This window comes from Phaenicophaeus curvirostris, chromosome 29 (assembly GCF_032191515.1).
Source record: "Phaenicophaeus curvirostris isolate KB17595 chromosome 29, BPBGC_Pcur_1.0, whole genome shotgun sequence".
Classification (NCBI taxonomy): Eukaryota; Metazoa; Chordata; class Aves; order Cuculiformes; family Cuculidae; genus Phaenicophaeus; species Phaenicophaeus curvirostris.
Window position 1 is genome coordinate 837,245 of NC_091420.1, and position 18,569 is coordinate 855,813.

The window sequence follows — 18,569 nt, forward strand, 5'->3', positions numbered from 1 at the left end:
CTTTTCTGGTCGGCCACCTATTTCTTGCTTTCCCGATGAGTTACCTGGGAAAGCTTGAAGGTTTGCCACCCCGGAGACCCTTACCACCCGTCCTTTGTGCGTTCTGTGTAAGAACCGCTGTCAAAGCGTCAGTGAAGAGAAGACAAGGACTTCTGGGCTAATCTCTCCACGGAGCTGGCGGGAACGGGGAGAGGTTTCTCCGCGATGGATCACCTGCTGATAATGAATTGGGTTCGGGAAGCAGAGCCGCATAAAAGCTGCTATTGTTAGCACTTTTGCTGTCTTCGTCAAAGGCCTTTTCATACTGGAAATACAAGCACCCAGAGGATGGGTCCTTATGAAAGGACCCTAAAATTCAATTAAATGAACAGCCCAGTGATGTTTTACCAATACCTCTCCCCGTCCTGGCCCTAAAGATACTTCAGAAGCCTCGTACCAGCGGGATGAAGGACGGGGCAAGAGGAGAGATGTAAAGCATCTTCAGCCACCTCTAATTTGTTGGAAACAGTTTAATCTCTGCTGAATCTCCACTCGCCTTAAAACAAGGATGAAAGGTCTGGAGGAAGATGGGGAGTATGGAAAAAGCATGAAATGGTCCTAAAAAAGAATCAGAGAATGGAAGCGGTTGAGGACAGAGAAGAATGTGACTGGAAGTCCGTGCTGCAGTGTTGATGGGGAAGTGAAGGATGAAGATTGTCCCCACAGGGAAGAGTTGACGGCAGCGCTGTCTCCTCCTTGCCACCGGCTGATGTTTCTGTGTGACGCAGGGAAGAAAACCCAAGCTGTGAGGGCAGGCAGGGGCTGTGGTGGCTGGGGAGGGGAGCACCAGTGAGTACCAGTGGGCACCAGTGAGTGGGCTGGGGCCGTGCTGAGGATCACGTGCAGACTCGGTGTTGGGAGCTGAATTTCAGCTGCAGAGAACCGCAGTTGAGGCCGAGTGTTGACAGACAGCAAGAACACCTCCGTACTGGTTTGTAAATGGAAAGAGGGTCGGCTTCTGGCTGTGGTTGGACCCAAGCAGCGTTAAGGATGATGGTTTTCTGTGGTGTGAAGGGAAAACCAGTGCCTGGATAACAGTGAGACAGCTCGGCTGCCTCCAGCCCCGGCTGCACTTGAGCCCTTCCCAGCTATCACCATGTAGTTGTTTTCTTTTCCTGGAATTGAGCAAATATTGGGAAAGATGAACGTTTGCTCCCCAGGAGAAGCCACGCTCGTCTGTGTCTGTGTGGAGAGGCCGTACCACCGGTGCTGACCACCAACCACAGAGCATTGGGGGCTGTGGGTTCCCTCACGCTGTATGAAAGAGAGGTTTTCCAACACCTTCTTTTTCCCTCAGGGAGGTCCAAACCGCATCATTTCTTCAGGCAGAACTTTTGGATTTCTCTGCCAGGAGAAGTTGTGGCTGCCCCATCCCTGGAGGGGTTCAAGGCCAGGTTGGATGGGGCTTGGAGCCCCTGATCCAGTGGGAAGTGTCCCTGGCCATGGCAGGGATGGGACTGGGTGGGCTTTGAGGTCTCTTCCAACTCAAACCATTCCATGATTCTATGGTTCCTGAAGGCATGTCAGCCCTAACTTTCTTGGGCTTTCTCCTGAAAACCACCAGTTCTTCATCCCTCGCTTCTCTCCTTCATTCTCCGTGAGCTGCAGTGCACTCTATGTGTTTTTGGTGGATGCAGCCCAGAAAGAAATCTTATTGAGGCCCGAACCACCACCTCATTAGTTTATAAATCTATGGTAACTACCATGTAATTAAAGCCTAATTAGTTATTTCCCCCTTTGTAAACGAAATTGTTCCGTTTTTATCTAATAAAGGCAAACTTGGGTCGTACCAGTGCTTGGAGTGGCGTCGAGACTCGGCTTAATTACCAGATTCTCTGCAGCCCATAGGTTGGCGAAATACACGATCGTTACCGGGTGTTATAGATTACACGGTTATTTGTGTGCTCTGTAATGGCTTTATTTTTAGAAGATGATTTGATAACACTTTGAGCGGGCGAAACCAGTGAAACCTGCGTGCGCTATCTTGGAAAAGATGCAGTTTGGAAGGCGGTCACTGCTTGCTCCCCGGCTCAGTTAAGTGTGGTGTTGATATTAATTACATGCAGGAAATCTCTCTCAATCAACACTAGCGTTCTCGTTAACCTTTGATTAGCACCATTTGCTGATTTGCAACCCAAAATGGAAGGTTCCTCTTCCACCGGTTATTCCAGCTGTCCAGCCACACCAACGCTTTTCATAGAGTTGTAGAGTTATGGAATGGTTTGAGTTGGAAGGGACCTCAAAGCCCATCCAGTTCCAACCCCCTGCAGGGCAGGGACACCTCCCACTTGATCAGGGGCCTCCAAGCCTCATCCAAGGTGGTCTTGAATGATTTTCATCTGAACTGATGAGACGCTGATGCTCGTTCCGTCTGTGGCAAAGCTGTGTCTGTGCTGGGTTTTGGGATTCTGTCCGTTCCCCAGCTCTGGAGAATCATAGAATAGTTTGGATTTGAAGGGACCTTAACAATCATCCAGTTCCAACCCCGCTGCGAGGGGAAGGGGCACCTCCCACTAGATCAGGCTGCCCAAGACCTCATCCAACCTTGGACACCTCTAGGGCTCCGTAACGGAGAGGGTTTAGACCAGAGTGGTCCCAGTAAAGGATGCGGTGTGGGAGTTGGGGCAGCAGAGCTTGGGAAGGGTCTGGAGCCCAGGTGTTCTGGGAGCAGTGAGGGCCCTGGGGCCGTTTAGTCTGGAGAAGAAGAGGCTGAAGGGGAGACCTCATCGCTCTGTGCAGCTCCTGGAAAGGAGGCTGGAATGAGGTGAGTGCTGGTCTCTTCTCCCAAGCGATGGCGTGAGAGGAAACGGCCTTACGTTGTGCCGGGGCAGGGTTAGGTTGGATCTTAGGAAAAATGTCTTTACTGAAAGGATGGTGAATCCCTGGCAGAGGCTGCCCAGGGCAGTGGGGGAGTCTCCATCCTTGGCGGGATTCACAGACCGTGTGGCCGTGGCACTTGGGGGCAGGATTTGGTCACGCAGTGGGGTTGGGTTGAGCTCAGGGGTATTTTCCAACCTTGACGATTCCGTGATTCTGTGAGTCTGGGTGAGCCCTAGGCCTTTCCCTTTGGAGAGGAACTGTGAATGGTGAGATCTATTGGAGATGCTCTGGGACAAGGACATGGTCATTGAAAAATCTCTGTTCCAAGCTGCTTCACCTGTTTCTGGATTTGTAGCTGTAGATGTTTGGGTAGGGCAAGCAGTGGTGGCCCATCCTTGCCCTGCTTCCACATCAGGCTCCGCATCCTTCGGGTTCTCCATTCTGGCTTGCAAAGATAGGGGAATATTGGTTTTATTTCTGCTTTCAGCATAAAGAAATGGAATTTGATAATTCTGGTTTTATAAAAAGCTGACGGGCTCAGCAGAGCTGGACTGGATGGGAATTGTTTCAGAGAAACCACTTGGTGTGGTGGACACACAAAATGCACGTTGATTCCTTAGCGAGCCTCAACTTGTCGCCATCATCCTGGATTCCTCCCATGTTTCACCTCCACCCACTTAGTTCCACCTGTAGATTCCAGTCATCTCTTCCCTCTTTACAGGGACCCGAGCTGATGCAGCCGGGTGAGGAGCTGTGGGAATCGGGCATCTCTGAAACTTGGGTAAAGCAGCTCAGCATGAGGCTTGCTGGGGGCACTCTGTACTGGAGCCTGGTCTTGGGTTCCTTGGTGCCCCTGCCATGGAAAATCATAGAATTATGGAATCGTTTGTGTTGAAAAAGACCCTTAAGCTCATCAAGTCCAACCCTTAACTGAAAAATCCACCACTAAACCATGTTCTTAAGTTCCACATCTCCCCATCTTTTGAACACCCACAAAGATGTGGACTCCACCACTTCCCTGGGCAACCTCTTCCAGTGCTTCCAACCCTTTAGGTGAATAAATATTTCCTGATATCCCATCTAAACCTCTCTTGATACAACTTGAGGCCGTTTCTTCTTCTCCCATCACTTGTTCCTTGGGAGAAGAAAGAGACTGGTATCCTCCTGAACCCTCTCTTCAGGCAGTTGTAGAGAGCAATGAGGTCTTGGCCTCCTTTTCCTGCCAGACCATAGAATCACAGAATCCTGGAGTGGTTTGGGTTAGAAAGGACCTCAAAGTCCATCCAGTTCCACCCCTGCCGTGGACAGGGACACCTCCCACTGGATCAGGGGCTCCAAACCCCATCCAACCTGGCCTTGAACCCCTCCAGGGATGGGGCAGCCGCCACTGCTCTGGGCAGCCTGGGCCAGGGCCTCCCCACCCTCATCATGAAGAATTTCCTCCTAATCTAAATCTTCCAAACCATCTGGGTGTTTGAACCCAGGTGTCCATGGATGCTCCACTTGGACCTGCCCCGTCCCTGGAGATGTTCAAGGCCAGGTTGGATGGGGCGATGGGTGGTCTGGTCTAGTGGGATGTGTCCCTGCCCATTGCAGGGGGGTTGGAACTGTGTGATCTCTAAGGTCCCTTCCAACCCAAAGTATTTTAGGATTCTAGGATTCTGTGACCTCTAGACCAAGCTCTGCTGGCCTGAAGGTGCTGAGATGCCTCCTCCAGTGAGCAGGCAGGTGGTCTCTTCTGCTTCGGCTTTGCCGGCATCCCTTGGCATCCCGTGAGCCAGGAGATGGATAGGAGACCATGACGCCTTCCCCTCCTTTGGGGTGCGTTTCAGGTGGGGAGAACCCAACCCTGGCTTGGGGGAACCCAACCTTGCGTGCGCCGGCTCGGCGTTTCGAGCCGTCAAGGGCCTCGTCCATCATTTTTCGGGCCCGAAACAGTTAACCCCCCCGGGAGGGAAGGAGCTCTCATGAATGAAGACAAAGTTTGGCGGGGGGCCAGGGGCTGGCGGCGAGGGGGGCGCGAGGGGGCGGCCACCGCTGCCTCTTCCCCACAACCCCTCCGAACCGGAGCGAAAATGACACCGAAACACCCCAATCCGGCGATAATTCCGTGTCCCGAGGTTACAAACCGGCTGCAACTGGTTCTTTTTTTTTTTTTTTTTCCAGTTTTTTTTTGATTTTTTTTTATTTTTTCCTTTTTTTTTTTTTTTTTTTTTCCTCCTCTCCCTTTTGCCCCGCGCGGCATCATGGGTAAAAGTCAGCATCCCCCCTTTTCTTTTGTTTAATATCACGGTACGGCGCATGATTGGCAGGGAAGTGCCCGTTTGGAGACAGGGTTGCTGCAGGTCCCTGGAGGGGGATGGCACGCGGGGCCGCCTACGCTCTGCTGAGAGGGCTCCTCGTCAAAAAACCCTCGCTTTTTCCTCTCCCCCCTTCCCGCTCCGCCGACCCCGTTCCCCGCCTCTCGCGGCCCCCCTGCTTTTCTCCCTAATTTTCTTGACAACTGGAGGAAGCAGCGGGAATATTGTACCTGTAAGTATTCTTTAGACTGTCCTTTTTTTTTTTTTTTTATAACGTATCTTTTTTTTTAACAGACAAAAGGCTCTTTTTCTGGGTTAGCGGCACCGCTTTTGGCAGCTGAAGCTGATGGCTTTACGGCAGATTTTAAGGCGAAAACTAGCCCCGTCGCTTCTATTTGCCGTTCCCTTCCTCCTTAACCCCCCCTCCAAAAATAACCCCACCTCTCTCCACTCTCCTACCATCGCTATTCCGCTGGAATTCCCAAATCCGACCCTCCTTGCTGCACGGAAAAGCTGATTTCAGGTATCAAATATATATATATTTAGATATTTGGCCTTTCTTTTGTTTGATGCTTCGCTGCAGCGGCATCCCTACCCCCGTTATTTGAGGAGGAGGAGGAGGAGGAGGATGGTGTGGCCGCTCTCTCGCCGCGGAGGCCGCCAGCTGATGGGCGCGTGGCCGGCCGCCAGCGCGCAGGAGCGTGCGGCGCGCACAAAGGCTGGGCCCGCAGTCGAGGAAATCGCGGCGCATTATATAAGGAAGCCTGCGTCATCCCCGGCTCGCTCAGCCTGACGGACGGGGAGGAGAGGCGGAGGAGGACGGAGCCCCGCGGTCCCCTTTCCCCCCTCTCCTTTGCTCCTCTCGTTATTGCAGATTTTTTCCTCGCTGAGCGGCTCATCCCGGGTGCCGAGCGGCTGCCGGCGAGCGGGGCTGCCTTCACCGAGCCAAGCGCTCACAGCCAAGGAGCAGGATGAGTGTGTTTATATGTTTTCCCCCAACCCGAGGGGCTAAAAGTGGCTTTTTTTTCCCTTCCTCCTTCTCCATCTGCCGCAGCCTGAACCGGGTTTGATGGCATAAGGTGTCGGGTCCGTCGTGCTGGATGCGACAACTGGGATCCCCACCTCCTGCCAACTTCAGTGGGGCAGACAGGAGAGGGGAGAAGCACTTTCCCTGCCCATCCCACTCCCCACCGTTCGGTTCCTGCTGTGCAAACCCAAACTTGAGGCTGCTCCGAGCTGGAGATTGAGGATCTGGGGCTGGGCTTGTGCTTCACCAGCCGTGCAGCCCCCCTGGCTGCATCCAGGGGTGTTTTGTTCGGTGAGATGGAGCCGGCTGGGAAGTTGCAGCGTGTCTGTCCCCACCACGGTACTCGGAGAACCATAAATCAATGTTTTACCCATTTGTTTATTAATTTGTTTTCTCAGTGGGGCTCTGGTTTTTTTGGGAATGGTGCAGGAAGCTGGGTGAGGGGGAGAACCGGCGTCTCCCATCGCTCGGAGGTGGGAAGGGGAAAGAGCAGAACTGTTTAACGAGTTTGCGCGGAAACAACTGTAAGAATTTACGCTCTGTTGCAACTGAGCGACAGCTCCTTGAAAACTGCCCTCATGGTTTGTCTCCTAAAAGATTCCCTTTGTCTTAGTCTGTTTTCCTTCCCTCTTGGAACGGCTGGGAGAAGCCGTGCTTCACCCCCCGATTTATGAATGACTGCTTTGGCACTCGGTGTATTTTTTTTAAGGACTCTCTCTGCTCTTTTCTCTTTGTTAGGGCTGGATTTAGGGCTGGGTGTTTCTTTAAAGCCTCCTGCACCTTCTGCTCTTGATAAAACCAACCCAACCTATTGCCTTACCTGCATAAAAATTCCTCCACAGGAGCAGAGGATTTGTGCCTCTCACAATAATCCGAGCCTAGCGTAGGATTCCTTGACAACTTACGTTCTGTAGCCTCGGGATTCAGAGAGTGGCACGGTTTTATTCGATAGCGGGGTGGGTTTTTTTTTCCCTTTCACGTTAGTGTTGTTGCAGATCTCTGTCTCTCCAGCCCGCCGAGCCGTTAAGTCATAATTACCTTTTTAGGTTATTATCCTTTTTATAGTATTGTATGGAAATGCTCGTCTTGGGAGCCAGCCATTTTGTGTGTGCTGTGTCGAAATGCGTTTTACGACGTCGATGTTGGTTCGTGTTCAGCCTAGATGGAAGCGAAGACGTTGGAGCTGTGCATGTGCCGGGCTCTCGGCAGCCCCTAGGCTCAAGATTTCATCCCATGGCGCTGGGAGGCTCCGGATGAGGAGCGGAACCCAGCGTGTTCATAAGCGTGCGTGGGGAATCGGGCGATTCAGGAGTGCAAAAGTAGCTTTTCCATTCAGGTAGGGTGGATCTCACCTCCTCAGCGCCTGCAAAGGCTCTTCTCCTAGCACCCAGCAGAATAGGGTTTCAAACAGTTTTTATTCTACTGGCATAATCGATTTTAACAGATAAATTTCGATGCTGTTCCTGGTGTTTGGAGGGGCCAAGACGGTGGCAGAGCGGCTTGGAGCCCCTGCGCTCTGACCTGGCTGTGGCGCACGGGGACAGACGCAGTGGCTGGGCACTTGGTTCCTACAGACGTTACGGATGATGGGAAGATGTTGGGGTTTGGATGCTGGTGCAGGTGCCCGAGTTGCTGAGTCCCTTCCTTGTGACCCCGTGTGTTACCAACACCGTCTGGGCGCTCGGTCCCTGCAAACGTTAGGGATAACGGGGGGGTGTTGGGGTTTGGATGCTGGTGCAGGTCCTCGAGTTGCCGAGTCCTTTCTGTGCATTATAAATGCATTTGTTCTGGTGGTCCAACCCGTTTGCTTTCTTGAAATAATGCAGCCCCAGATGTCTCCGACTTGTGTGTGAAGGTGCCTGCTTCCCCTCAGGTTTTGTTTCGTGGGGTGGGCAGGAGGATACTTGTATTGCTTCTGAATCTCTTGTCCCAGCGGGATTTGGACCTGCTAGAGCAAAGGCTGCTGTGAAGTCCAGGATGACGCTGGATGCCGTAGATTTAAGCTGGGCTTGGCAATCAGGAGGTGGAAAGGTGGCTCTGCAACCATCAGTTTCCCTGGGTGCTTCAGGTCTGCTTGGATGCCTTGGATGGATAAAAACCCTCCGTTGGGATTTACCGGTGCCTGGTGGTTCTGGCCGTGTGTCGGCAGCTGGAGGATCGCGTCCTTCAATTGACGATGGCGACTGAAAACTGTTCTTGGGCTCATGGGATGCATGAGATGCTCTGCCCTCCTGGATTGTGTGACGTAGCCTGTGCCGGCATTGGAGATATTTCTGTCCACCTCTTCTCCTTGACTGGGCCGGAGATGAAGCGTCCTTCTTGTCTGCTGGAGCGCCGTTAGGCTGTTGTGAATGGACTTAGTGCACACGGATGGACTTAAGCTGCACTTGGGAAGAGTGAGAATCAACCTTTCTAGAAGGGCTTTGGATGCATCTGCTCTCCTGACGCCAGTGCAGATCCCCATCCACCTGAGGTTGCTTCTTGTTTCTTGACGGATGGCACTGGCACTTGTTCCTCTCCGCTGCTCCACACCCAAACTCTGCTGATGGCCTTTCCAAAGGACTAAATCCTGTTCCTCACTCAAGCAGGACTGGCTTTCTTTTAATGCAGCCCTTCTCCTGTCTCCCAGGGCTCTGGGTTAGCGACCGGCTGGTCGGGGGGATGATCTTCTCTTCCATAGGGTGCATCCATAGACACGTGTGCAGGAGGCTTGCACGTGCATGCTATCACTCCCACAAAATATTTGGTGTCTGCAGTGCCTGACCATCGTGTGGTCGTGCTGTGAGGTGGAGCAGGGTCAGTACTACACCAGCACGAACTGCCTGGCTTTCTGGATAACCCCTGGAGATCATAGAATCATGGAATTATGGAATGGTTTGGGTCAGAGGGGACCTCAAAGCCCATCCAGTCCCACCCCTGCCATGGGCAGCGACACTTCCCACTGGATCAGGGGCTCCAAGCCCCATCCAACCTGGCCTTGAACCCCTCCAGGGATGGGGCAGCCACGACTTCTCTGGGCAACCTGGGCCAGGACCTCCCCACCTCAGAATTCCTCAGTGTTGGTCTCATCCTGGAGGATCCCAGGAGGCTTTGGGGAGCGCTGCAAGCACCCTGAACTAGGCAAAGGCTGGAAAATTTGCTTGTGGTGCTTTGTCGTTCAAGAAGGACCTGCTGGACTGCTCTGGGCTGGATGCCGGCAGCCGTCGTTGCCCCGAAGCCGCGTTGTGCTGAGCACCAGACAGGGTTGTAAAGGCTGTGTCCGACCTGGATGGTGAAGGAACAAGAACAGAGGTAAAGGTGTGACCTGCGCACAGAGCACATCCCTCCGGAGGCGCTGCCCAAGCCATGTCCTCATCTCCTCCTCCACGGAGGACGAGCGGCTTCACAAGGAGCAGCGCAGGTGCCAGGGCTGGTTTGTCCTTCGAATGGTTGGACTCGATGATCCAGTGGGTCTTTTCCAACCTGGTTATTCTACGATTCTATGAAGCAGCCGCCCTGGCTCTTCCAGGGTTGGCAGCTGCCCCTGCGTGGTGGCTCTGCTCATGGTAACTGCTCGTGCTGCTGGGGCAGAGATGAGTAAGGAAACTGGTCGTTACTGGGCAGGGTGGCACTGGGGAGACCTGGTGTCACTGGAACCACATGGCTGGGGGAAGATTTCCCTCTGGAGAAGTGTCAGAGTCGATCTGTTGTGGAGTCCAAATTCCCTCAGATGCTTGTGAGGGCCACCAGTGTAAACAGCTCGACGAGAAGGCAGGAGCGGGGTTGTCAGGAGGGTTTTGGAGCTGCCTGCAGGAAGTTTTAGCCCAGGATGGTTTGAAGAGAAGGCAGATCGGATCAGAGATCCCTCCTGCAGAGTCTGGAGCGGAGGGGAAGGGGACACTTTGCTCTTGCCCAGCTGGGGATGGAGCATAAGAGCGTGTCCTGTCGCGGCTGATCCACACTTGGTGTGGTTGATGCTGCCTGCAGCGCGGGTGGATGGAAAAGTGCAGCCTGGGAGCTGCAGGAAGCCTCCGGCAGTGATGTTGTGACTAATGGATGTTGTGGCCTTGACCTCGGGTACCTCACTTGGACTCTTGTGAGAGAAGAGAGGTGCAGGTTGCGCCTCCTGGCCTGGATCGCATCTGGAGTGAGAAATCAGAGGATTTCTGTCTGGTTTTCCTGCCCCTGCGGCTTCCCTCCCAGCTTCAGGGTCTGCTGGTTTCTCCATAAGCTTTCGTCCCTCTAGTCGCCACAGGTTCTTGGTTGGGCAGGTGGGACTGTGCGTTATCTTGCATCTCCTTGCAGTTTTGCTCTTTGTCAGCCTCAAATTACGACCCATCCGTTAGGGGTAGAGGGTCTGAGGCCGGGAATAGCACTTGGACCATGAGGTTGGTAGTGTAGAAGCCAAGGAAGTCAAGAGTGGGGGTTAACACAACAAAAGGAGCCCTAAAAGACAGGTGAGAGAGGGGTTGTAACCGCTGTGAATAAACTCATTGAAATTCACTCCTGAAGCTGCCAAATTCTAGTTGTTGGTGCTGCTTTCACCAGGGAAATCTCAGAGGACATTGATCCATACTGGCTGCACGTGGAAAACCGGCTATATCTCTCCCTCTGGCCTCGGCCCTGGGGAGACCGCTCCTCGAATCCTGGGGTCAGTTGTGGGCCCCTCCCCACAAGAAGGATGTTGAGGCTCTGGAGCGAGTCCAGAGAAGAGCAACGAAGCTGGGGAGGGGGCTGGAGAAGAAGAGGAGCGGCTGAGAGAGCTGGGGGCTTTAGCCTGGAGAAGAGGAGGCTGAGGGGAGACCTCATTGCTCTCTGCAACTCCCTGAGAGGAGGTTGTGGAGAGGAGGGAGCTGGGCTCTTCTCCCAAGGGCCAGGGGACAGGACGAGAGGGAATGGCCTCAAGCTCCGCCAGGGGAGGGTCAGGCTGGACAGCAGGAAAAAAATTTTCACGGCAAGGGTGATTGGGCAGCGTCCGAGGCTGCCCAGGGAGGGGGTTGAGTCCCCTTCCCTGGAGGGGTTTAAGGGCCGGGTGGACGAGGTGCTGAGGGACATGGGTTAGTGATTGATGGGAATGGTTGGACTCGATGATCCGGTGGGTCTTTTACAACCTGGTGATTCTATGATTCTACCATTGACAGGCTTCTCCAGCACAATATCCATTTCTTTGGCCCAAGTCCCTTTAAAACAGCAGCGTTGGGGTTGGTTTTTAACCCGTGGGTTCTGTATCACTTGTACAGGGAAAACTGGGCTGCAGCTCTGTTTGTCTGGGAACTCCAAACCTGTCTTTTGAGTGCTGGAGAAGGAAAGTTGCCTAAAGGTAAAGGAACATGTGGAGGAGCGCGGAGTGCTGAGGGTGGTGGGTGCCGGCTGAAGGCAGCGTTGGCACAGACGGGCACCGGGCTGCGATGCTGCTGCCTTTCTGCACAGAACGACGTGGTGTCGTCTGAGGGGATGTTGCAACCGAAAATGAAGATGAGCCTGGAAAGCGGTGCTGCTGGAAACGCGGAGGGGTTGCAGAGAGGAGAGCTCTGGTGCTTCCAGACTGGGGACGGGCTGGAGAATCATGGAATCATAGAGTCAAAGAATCACGGAACAGTTTGGGTTGGAAGGGAATTCAAAGCCCATCCAGTCCCTGTCATAGGCAGGGACACCTCCCACTGCATCAGGGGCTCCAAACTCCATCCAGCCTGGCCTTGAACCCCTCCAGGGATGGGGCAGCCACCGCTTCCCAGGGCAACGTGGGCCAGCGTCCAGTGGAGGAGGCTTGGAGCTTGCGATGTTCAGGAGCTGCTGGAGCATTGGATTTGGGGACCCAAAGGCTTTGGGAAGAGTGTCTGCACACCGACTCATCTGTTCCTACTAGGGAGCTGCAGTCAGTGGAGCACGAGGGCGATGCTCCCCGGCGCTGCACTTCTCCGACTCGGCTGTGGAAGTCTGGCTGGGATTCCTAGAAGGCATTTTCCCTCCAGTGTCAGCCAGTCTGGTCTCGCTGACGATGCCACGCTTCATTGCTCCAGCCGCCCTGCGTCCCTGCGTGGTGGGGGCTGAGCAGGGCATCCCCTCTCCTCCTCCTGGAAGCCTCTGAAATGTTGGCTCTAAACTGACTCTGGTTTTTTTTTGGGCAGTCAGGAAAGCTGCTCACCTACAGAGCTGCAACCGGAGATGATTACAGGCTGTATCAAGTCAGGAACAAAACATGTGTTGTAGCTCTCTTGTCTTCCCCTGGGGCTTTGCCACCACTGGAGAATTTTGTTTCAATTATTCTGTTTTAAATGAAATTCCTTAGGGATGTGAGAGGGAGAGCCGGCTCCCCGGCTGTGCCAGATCCCCGGGAGCGCTTTGCCGCAGGGTGTGGGTCAGGATGGTCCGGTTTGGATGCCGTGTTGGGGAGGATCTGCTGGCGTGCCCGTTGCCTCCCGTCCGTCAGGTGTGACTCGCTCCGTGTGCATCCGTTTCCCATGTGCTCCCACCACTCCTGACTAAGGAGGCTAAGGAGGCCAGTTTCTCAGGAAATTCAGAGGGAGAAAGGAAAAATCTGCTTTCGCTTAGTTTCTAACCCCGGATTGCTGATAAAGAGATGCTCCACAGTCCTCGTTGGCGAGAGATTTAATCTCTGCCCTTCATTTGGGTCACTGTGACACAGAGCAGGGCCAGCGCTGAAGCTCCCGACTGTCTGACCTTCGGAATAGCCCGTGCTTGAAAGAATTCCTGCCCTTTCCTGCTGCTGTTTGGATGAAGCCGAGTGTTCTCTGCCTTGCCTGGTTCTGCAGTCGAGGGGCTCTGGAAAGTCCCCAGGCTCCCAGCTGAGCTGCAGCGTTTCCCCTCCCCTTCCCCTCCTCGCAGCCGAGCGTTAGCGTGAAGGGCCCCATTCAGGAAAAAATCCAAAGCCTAATTTAGTTTTTATTGAATCTGGCTGAGAGCGCCAACTCCTTACCCGGCCTGGAAAGCTCCTCTTGAAAGGATTAAACAGTTGTGGTACCTGTTTCTGATAACGGCGCTTTTGATTTGTTTCCAGGAGTGAAGCCACTTACAGTAAAGGGGAGGTGTTTTGAAACCCTCCTGATCCCATCTATGGGGCTGCATTTGCCCTCTGCTCCATCCTCCCCTCCAACAGCAAATGGATGCGCTGCTGAAATCCGGAGAGCTGGAACCTGGTGTGGTGTTTCCTGCGTGTTCGTTGGGCAAGACCTTGGTTTCCTCCCCAGTGTTTTCCTCTTCCAGGTTTTGAGACGGTGTTTGCAAACTCCTTGTGCTCCAGCTCAGCTGGAAAACCACTGGGATGCTGTGATGGGGTAGCACACCCCTTCCTGACCCAAACCATTCCGTGATTCTATGAAATTGCTCATCGGTCCAGGCGCCACCAGCTCTCCTGCACTCGGGGTGTGGTGTTTAGGGTTTTTTTGAAGTGATATATTCAGTTTAGGTATCAAGGTGGAGCTTGTTTCCAAGGGATGAAGCGGCTTCTCAGTAGGGAAGAACCTGCGGGGTGGCTCGGCCGCCCCGTGGGTGGGAACCACTCTCCGGGGATGCTTTTTTAACGTGTCCTCAAGCCAACGCGGCAGCGACGGCTGCTTGGAAAGTGCCTGTGCTCCCTCCCCGCGCGCCAGCCTTTGTCTGCCAGGTATCTGGACTTCTCCCTCCTCCTCCTCGCTTGCTTTCATCTCCCAGGAGTACGGAGTGGAGGAAGCAGCCGTGGAGGCTCTTTCATGGCTGAGTTAATTGGAGCTCGACGCTTTCCCAGCAGCCGGATCCAGACCGCAGCGCTGGGTGCGGTGAGGCTCCTCGCTATCCCGTCGTGTCTTAAACAACCCACCGGCACTCACGGCTTCGATTTAACCTGGGGTCACTTCTTAGGGAGGGCGTGGAGAGCCGCGTTTCATCCGTCTCCCGTGGCCTGCCCGTGCTTGCCTTGCTATATTTGGCTGCCGTAGACGTGCATTTTCCTGCTGAGAGACGAGACTGTCAAGTCGAAAGAAGTCTGAGGTGCTCACCCTGAGTGTGGCAGCCTCTTTGAGATCCGGCTGTGCCAGCGGCTCGGTCTGATGTTGTTTCTCTTGTGTTGCAGATTTGCATTTGTTTTCTTGCTGCCTGCTGCGCCTGCACCCCTGTTTTCAGGAGGAAAGTTCTCTGGCGCAGTTCGTAGCCCTGAAACCAGACTGATCATAGAATCATGGGATAGTTTGAATTAGAAGGGACCTTAAAACCCATCCAGTCCCACCCCCTGCCATGGGCAGGGACATCTCCCACGGCATCAGGGGCTCCAAGCCCCGTCCAGCCTGGCCTTGAACATCTCCAGGGATGGGGCGGCCACAGCTTCTCTGGGCAACCTGGGCCAGGGCCTCCCCACCCTCACAGGGAAACATTTCTCCCTGAGATCTCATCTCAGTCTCCCCTCTTTCAGCTCAAACCCATTCCTTGCCATCCTCTCCCTGATCAGGAGCCCATCCTCACCTTTCCTGGATCCCCTTTCTGTATGGGGAGGCTGCTCCAAGGTCTCCCTGATGCTGCAGCTGAACTTGGGTGACAGCCGTACGTCAGGAGATGTGTAATTATAGGGGATTTATTACTGAGCCAGAACAACATTTCACTGGCAGAAATTTGGCTCAGCACAGCTTTATCTCGTGAGTGACGTGGAGCCAAGTTTGGGAAGGGCTCTGTGAGCTCCACCTGAAGCAGAGGTGCCGTGATTCTGCTGCTGTGGCCTCCTCCTTCAGCTCAGAGAGCACAGACTTTATTACCCTGTGAGCTGCTGGCGTGTGGAGCCCAAGAAGCTATCGGTGTCCTTGAGACGGCAACGTTTAATTCTGCCTTATTCTCCGCTTGTTTGTCAGCGTCCCCAGCCCTGCTCTGCGCGTTCTTAGGTAAAGACCTCCCCAAGCTGGTTGTTCCTTGTTTCCAGGTGGAGCTCCCTTGGCTTTTTTTGTGTTGGAGCTAGTTTCTTATCAGCCTGGGAGCAGAGAGATGGGGTTGGGATGGGCTTTGCAGCTCCTTCCCCTTATCTCTCAGCATCTGTTTGCCACAGGGCATTTCTGCACCTGGAGGAGAGGCAGGCGGTCGGTTGGGGAAGATGGAGAGCAAGCGTGGGTGGGGATACTTGAGTGCGCCCTCATCCTTCAGAGAAGAAGGTGCCAGGCATTCCTCACCCGCTGACCGGGCAACTGCGCCCAAGAGCGTGGAAAGAGCAGGAAAACCTGCGTGGTAGGAGATTCCTGTAGGGGCCTGCGGGAAAGCTGGGGGGGGAGTCTGGATCAGGGAGGGCAGGGAGAGGACGGGGGGAACGGTTTTGAGCTGCAAGATGGGAGATTGAGATGAGATCTTGGGGAGAAATGTTTTGGTGTGAGGGTGGGGAGGCCCTGGTGGCTGCCCCATCCCTGGAGTGGTTCAAGGCCAGGTTGGATGGGGTTTGGAGCCCCTGATGCAGTGGGAGGTGTCCCTGCCCATGGCAAGGGTGGGACTGATGGGCTTTGAGGTCCCTTCTAACCCAAACCATTCCAGGATTCTGTGATTTTCAGTGTTTCAGAAGCTTGATACCAAACTCAGTGCAGGGTGGCACTCGCACTGATGGCAGGGGCTCAGACCACGCCTCGGGTCCCTTCAAAACACAGAATTCCATGTTGAGAAGCCTGTGAAGGAACCTTACAGAAACTAAAGCTGGGCCCGCGTGGTATGAGAAGGAGCTCAGCCGCCCTCGTGGTGTCCCCGGGTGCCTTGAGTGTTTCCCGGCTCCCCTTTCTGGTAAATCCTGTCAGGTCGCAGCCGCCGGTGTTTTAATGCCAAATGAGGGTTTGTGCCCCCGTTCTCAAGGGCTTCGGGGCACTCTCGCCCATCGGTTCCGTGCGGTTCCCTTCTGCTTGGGAAACTCCCTGCCTGTCTGGTTTAGGATCGGGCCTGAGAGTGTGCGGCAGTGGTGCGGGCAGGTTGCCGCATGCAGGTGCGTGGGAGGTCGATGTTCCTCTAGGCTGGAGTCTGGGCTCCAAGGTCCCGTTTGCCGTGATGCTAATTGTGTCTTTCTGTCAACCTCTGTCCTGCAGGATGGACAGAATGACAGAAGACGCTCTGCGCCTCAACCTCTTGAAACGGAGCTTGGACCAAGCAGACGATCGGGATGATGTCCTGGCAAAGAGATTGAAAATGGAAGGCCATGAGGCAATGGAGCGCCTGAAGATGCTGGCACTGCTGAAGAGGAAAGACCTGTCGGGCATCGAGGTGCCCCACGAGCTCCCGGTGAAACAGGACGGCGTGAAAGTCTATGAAGAAAAGCTGAATGGGAGCCTCAGGCCCCATGGGGATGGCAGGACTGCAGGGAGGCCGGGGAAGGAGAACATTAACGACGAGCCGGTGGATATGAGTGCACGGAGAAGGTAGGTGCCAAATGTCTGGAGTCGGTAGCGTGCCTGGTATTAACCCATCTGCTCTGCCAGATGTGAGAACCCAGATCAGAAATCAAATCAACGTTTGAGGGCTCTGGGGGAGCTTTCCTGGTGTCTGTGCCATCCCTTTGGCTGAGCAGCGGGGAGCGGAGCCTGCGCTCCCAGCAGAGTTTCTCTGGAAGGCGTTCAGCACAATTCTGTCATTGGTTTTGCTTCTGCTTCCACCCCAGAACGAGATGGATGTTGTTTCCTCCTCCGTTCGTACATTGAGCGTTACCAGCTACAGCCGTCGGGTGGCTGACAGAGCAGAACCTGCTGGCACACGTGGAGGAGGAGGAAGAGAAGGAGGAGGAAGAAGAGAGGGAGAGAAGGAGGAGGAGAGAAGGAGGAGGAGGAAGAGGAGGAGGAGGAGGAAGAGGAGCCCTAGGGAGAGTGGGAGGAGAAGGAGAAGCAGGGCTTCCCCTCCAGCCAGGACTCTTTATTAGCACCTACAAAAGTGGTGGCAGAAGTCCTGTGTGTATCTGGAGGCTGGATCTGGTGGAAGGGGCATGGACAGCCACTCTTAAACCTGACCCTGTCTTCTGCAGGGAAAAAGTAAATGGTTTTTGCAGGAGAAGCTTTGCCATTCCTCACGCTCCCGGTATGTGCTGCGCACACACACCTGATTTTTATCATCAATGGACTCCAGTGACAATTTCCGCAACCAACCTCTGCAGCTTAGTTCTGCGAGGAGAACTGGAGCGAGAGCCCATCCCATGTGCTGCACAGCCGTGCTGCATCCCTCTCTGTTCCTCTTTCAGCTTTCTGGGGAGAGAGAAGGAAACAAACGTTAAATATTGTGATTTTCGGCTTGACTAGGATATGGAACTGGTGCAGGGTCGGCAAACAGGGTGAGGAGCAGAATGAGGGGTCCTGGTTTAAGTAGGTTTGAAGTGCTGAGGCCTTCCCGCGGTGTTCTGGTGGATGAAAAATGGGACAGGAGCCAGCAATGTGTGCTGGCAGCCCAGAAAGCCAAATGGTACCCTGGGCTGTGTGACCAGCTGGTGATGGAGGGGATTCTGCCCCTCTGCTCTGCTCTGGGGAGACCCAACCTGGAGCCCCGTGTCCAGTTCTGGAGTCCCCAGCCCAGGGAGGGCATGGATGTGTTGGAGCGAGTCCAGAGGAGGCCACGGGGATGATGCAAGGGCTCGAGAACCTCCTGTACAAGGACAGGCTGGAAGAGTTGGGGTTGTTCAGCCTGGAGAAGAGAAGGCTGCAGGGAGACCTTGGAGCAGCTTCCAGTGCTGAAAGGGGCTCCAGGAAAGCTGGGAAGGGGCTCTGGATCAGGGAGTGCAGGGAGAGGATGAGGAGAAAGTGTTTGGAGCTGCAAGAGGGGAGATTGAGATGAGATCTTAGGGGGAAATGTTTTGCTGTGAGGGTGGGGAGGCCCTGGCCCAGGTTGCCCAGAGCAGGGGTGGCTGCCCCATCCCTGGAGGGGTTCAAGGCCAGGTTGGATGGAGTTTGGAGCCCCTGATGCAGTGGGAGGTGTCCGTGCTCATGGCAGGGGTGGAACTGGATGGGCTGTGAGGTCCCTTCCCACCCAAACCATTCCATGGTTCTGTGATTCTCTGAGTCAGTTTGCCCGCTCACCTCTGCCACTGGTTCAGTCTCCCATAAAATCCGATGAAGTGGATGTGGTCAGGCAGGGATGTTGTTATTTTGTACCAGAGGGTTTTATCTGCACTGCTGGGAGCCCTTGGGTACGAGCAACACCCTTTGTCAGTGCCTGACATTTCCACGTGTCCTGCTCTTTCTGCATTGACAAGTTTTGTACCTCTAAAAAGTGCGATTCTTCCAAAATCCCTGTGGGAGACCAACATGGGCCTCGCTTAGCCTGGGTTTCAGCTCTGGAGGTGCCAAACTCCAGGAATAACCTAGAATTAGGAATAACTGTGGCTCTGGGTGAGTTACCGTGTGGGATGTCTTCTCTGTGGCGGGTGCTGTGGAGGCGACGGCTCAGCCAGGCTGGTTGAATATGGGGCAAGGTGCAGG

The 18,569-nt window shown here is 54.3% G+C and overlaps 1 protein-coding gene across 2 annotated transcripts in view; it reads left to right on the plus strand.

Annotated features, from left to right (window-relative positions):
• The window catches only part of GATAD2B (GATA zinc finger domain containing 2B), a 45,652-nt gene that overhangs the window by 12,078 nt on the left and 15,005 nt on the right, over positions 1-18,569 (plus strand). The window contains exons 1-2 of one of the 2 annotated variants that reach the window (XM_069878653.1): positions 11,461-11,485; positions 16,200-16,529. In XM_069878653.1, coding sequence (XP_069734754.1) covers positions 16,201-16,529 — 329 coding nt within the window. In that variant the 5' untranslated portion in view covers positions 11,461-11,485; position 16,200. Of the gene's footprint in view, positions 1-11,460; positions 11,486-16,199; positions 16,530-18,569 lie in introns of those variants that run through there. The other variant, XM_069878652.1, reaches the window with a different exon arrangement.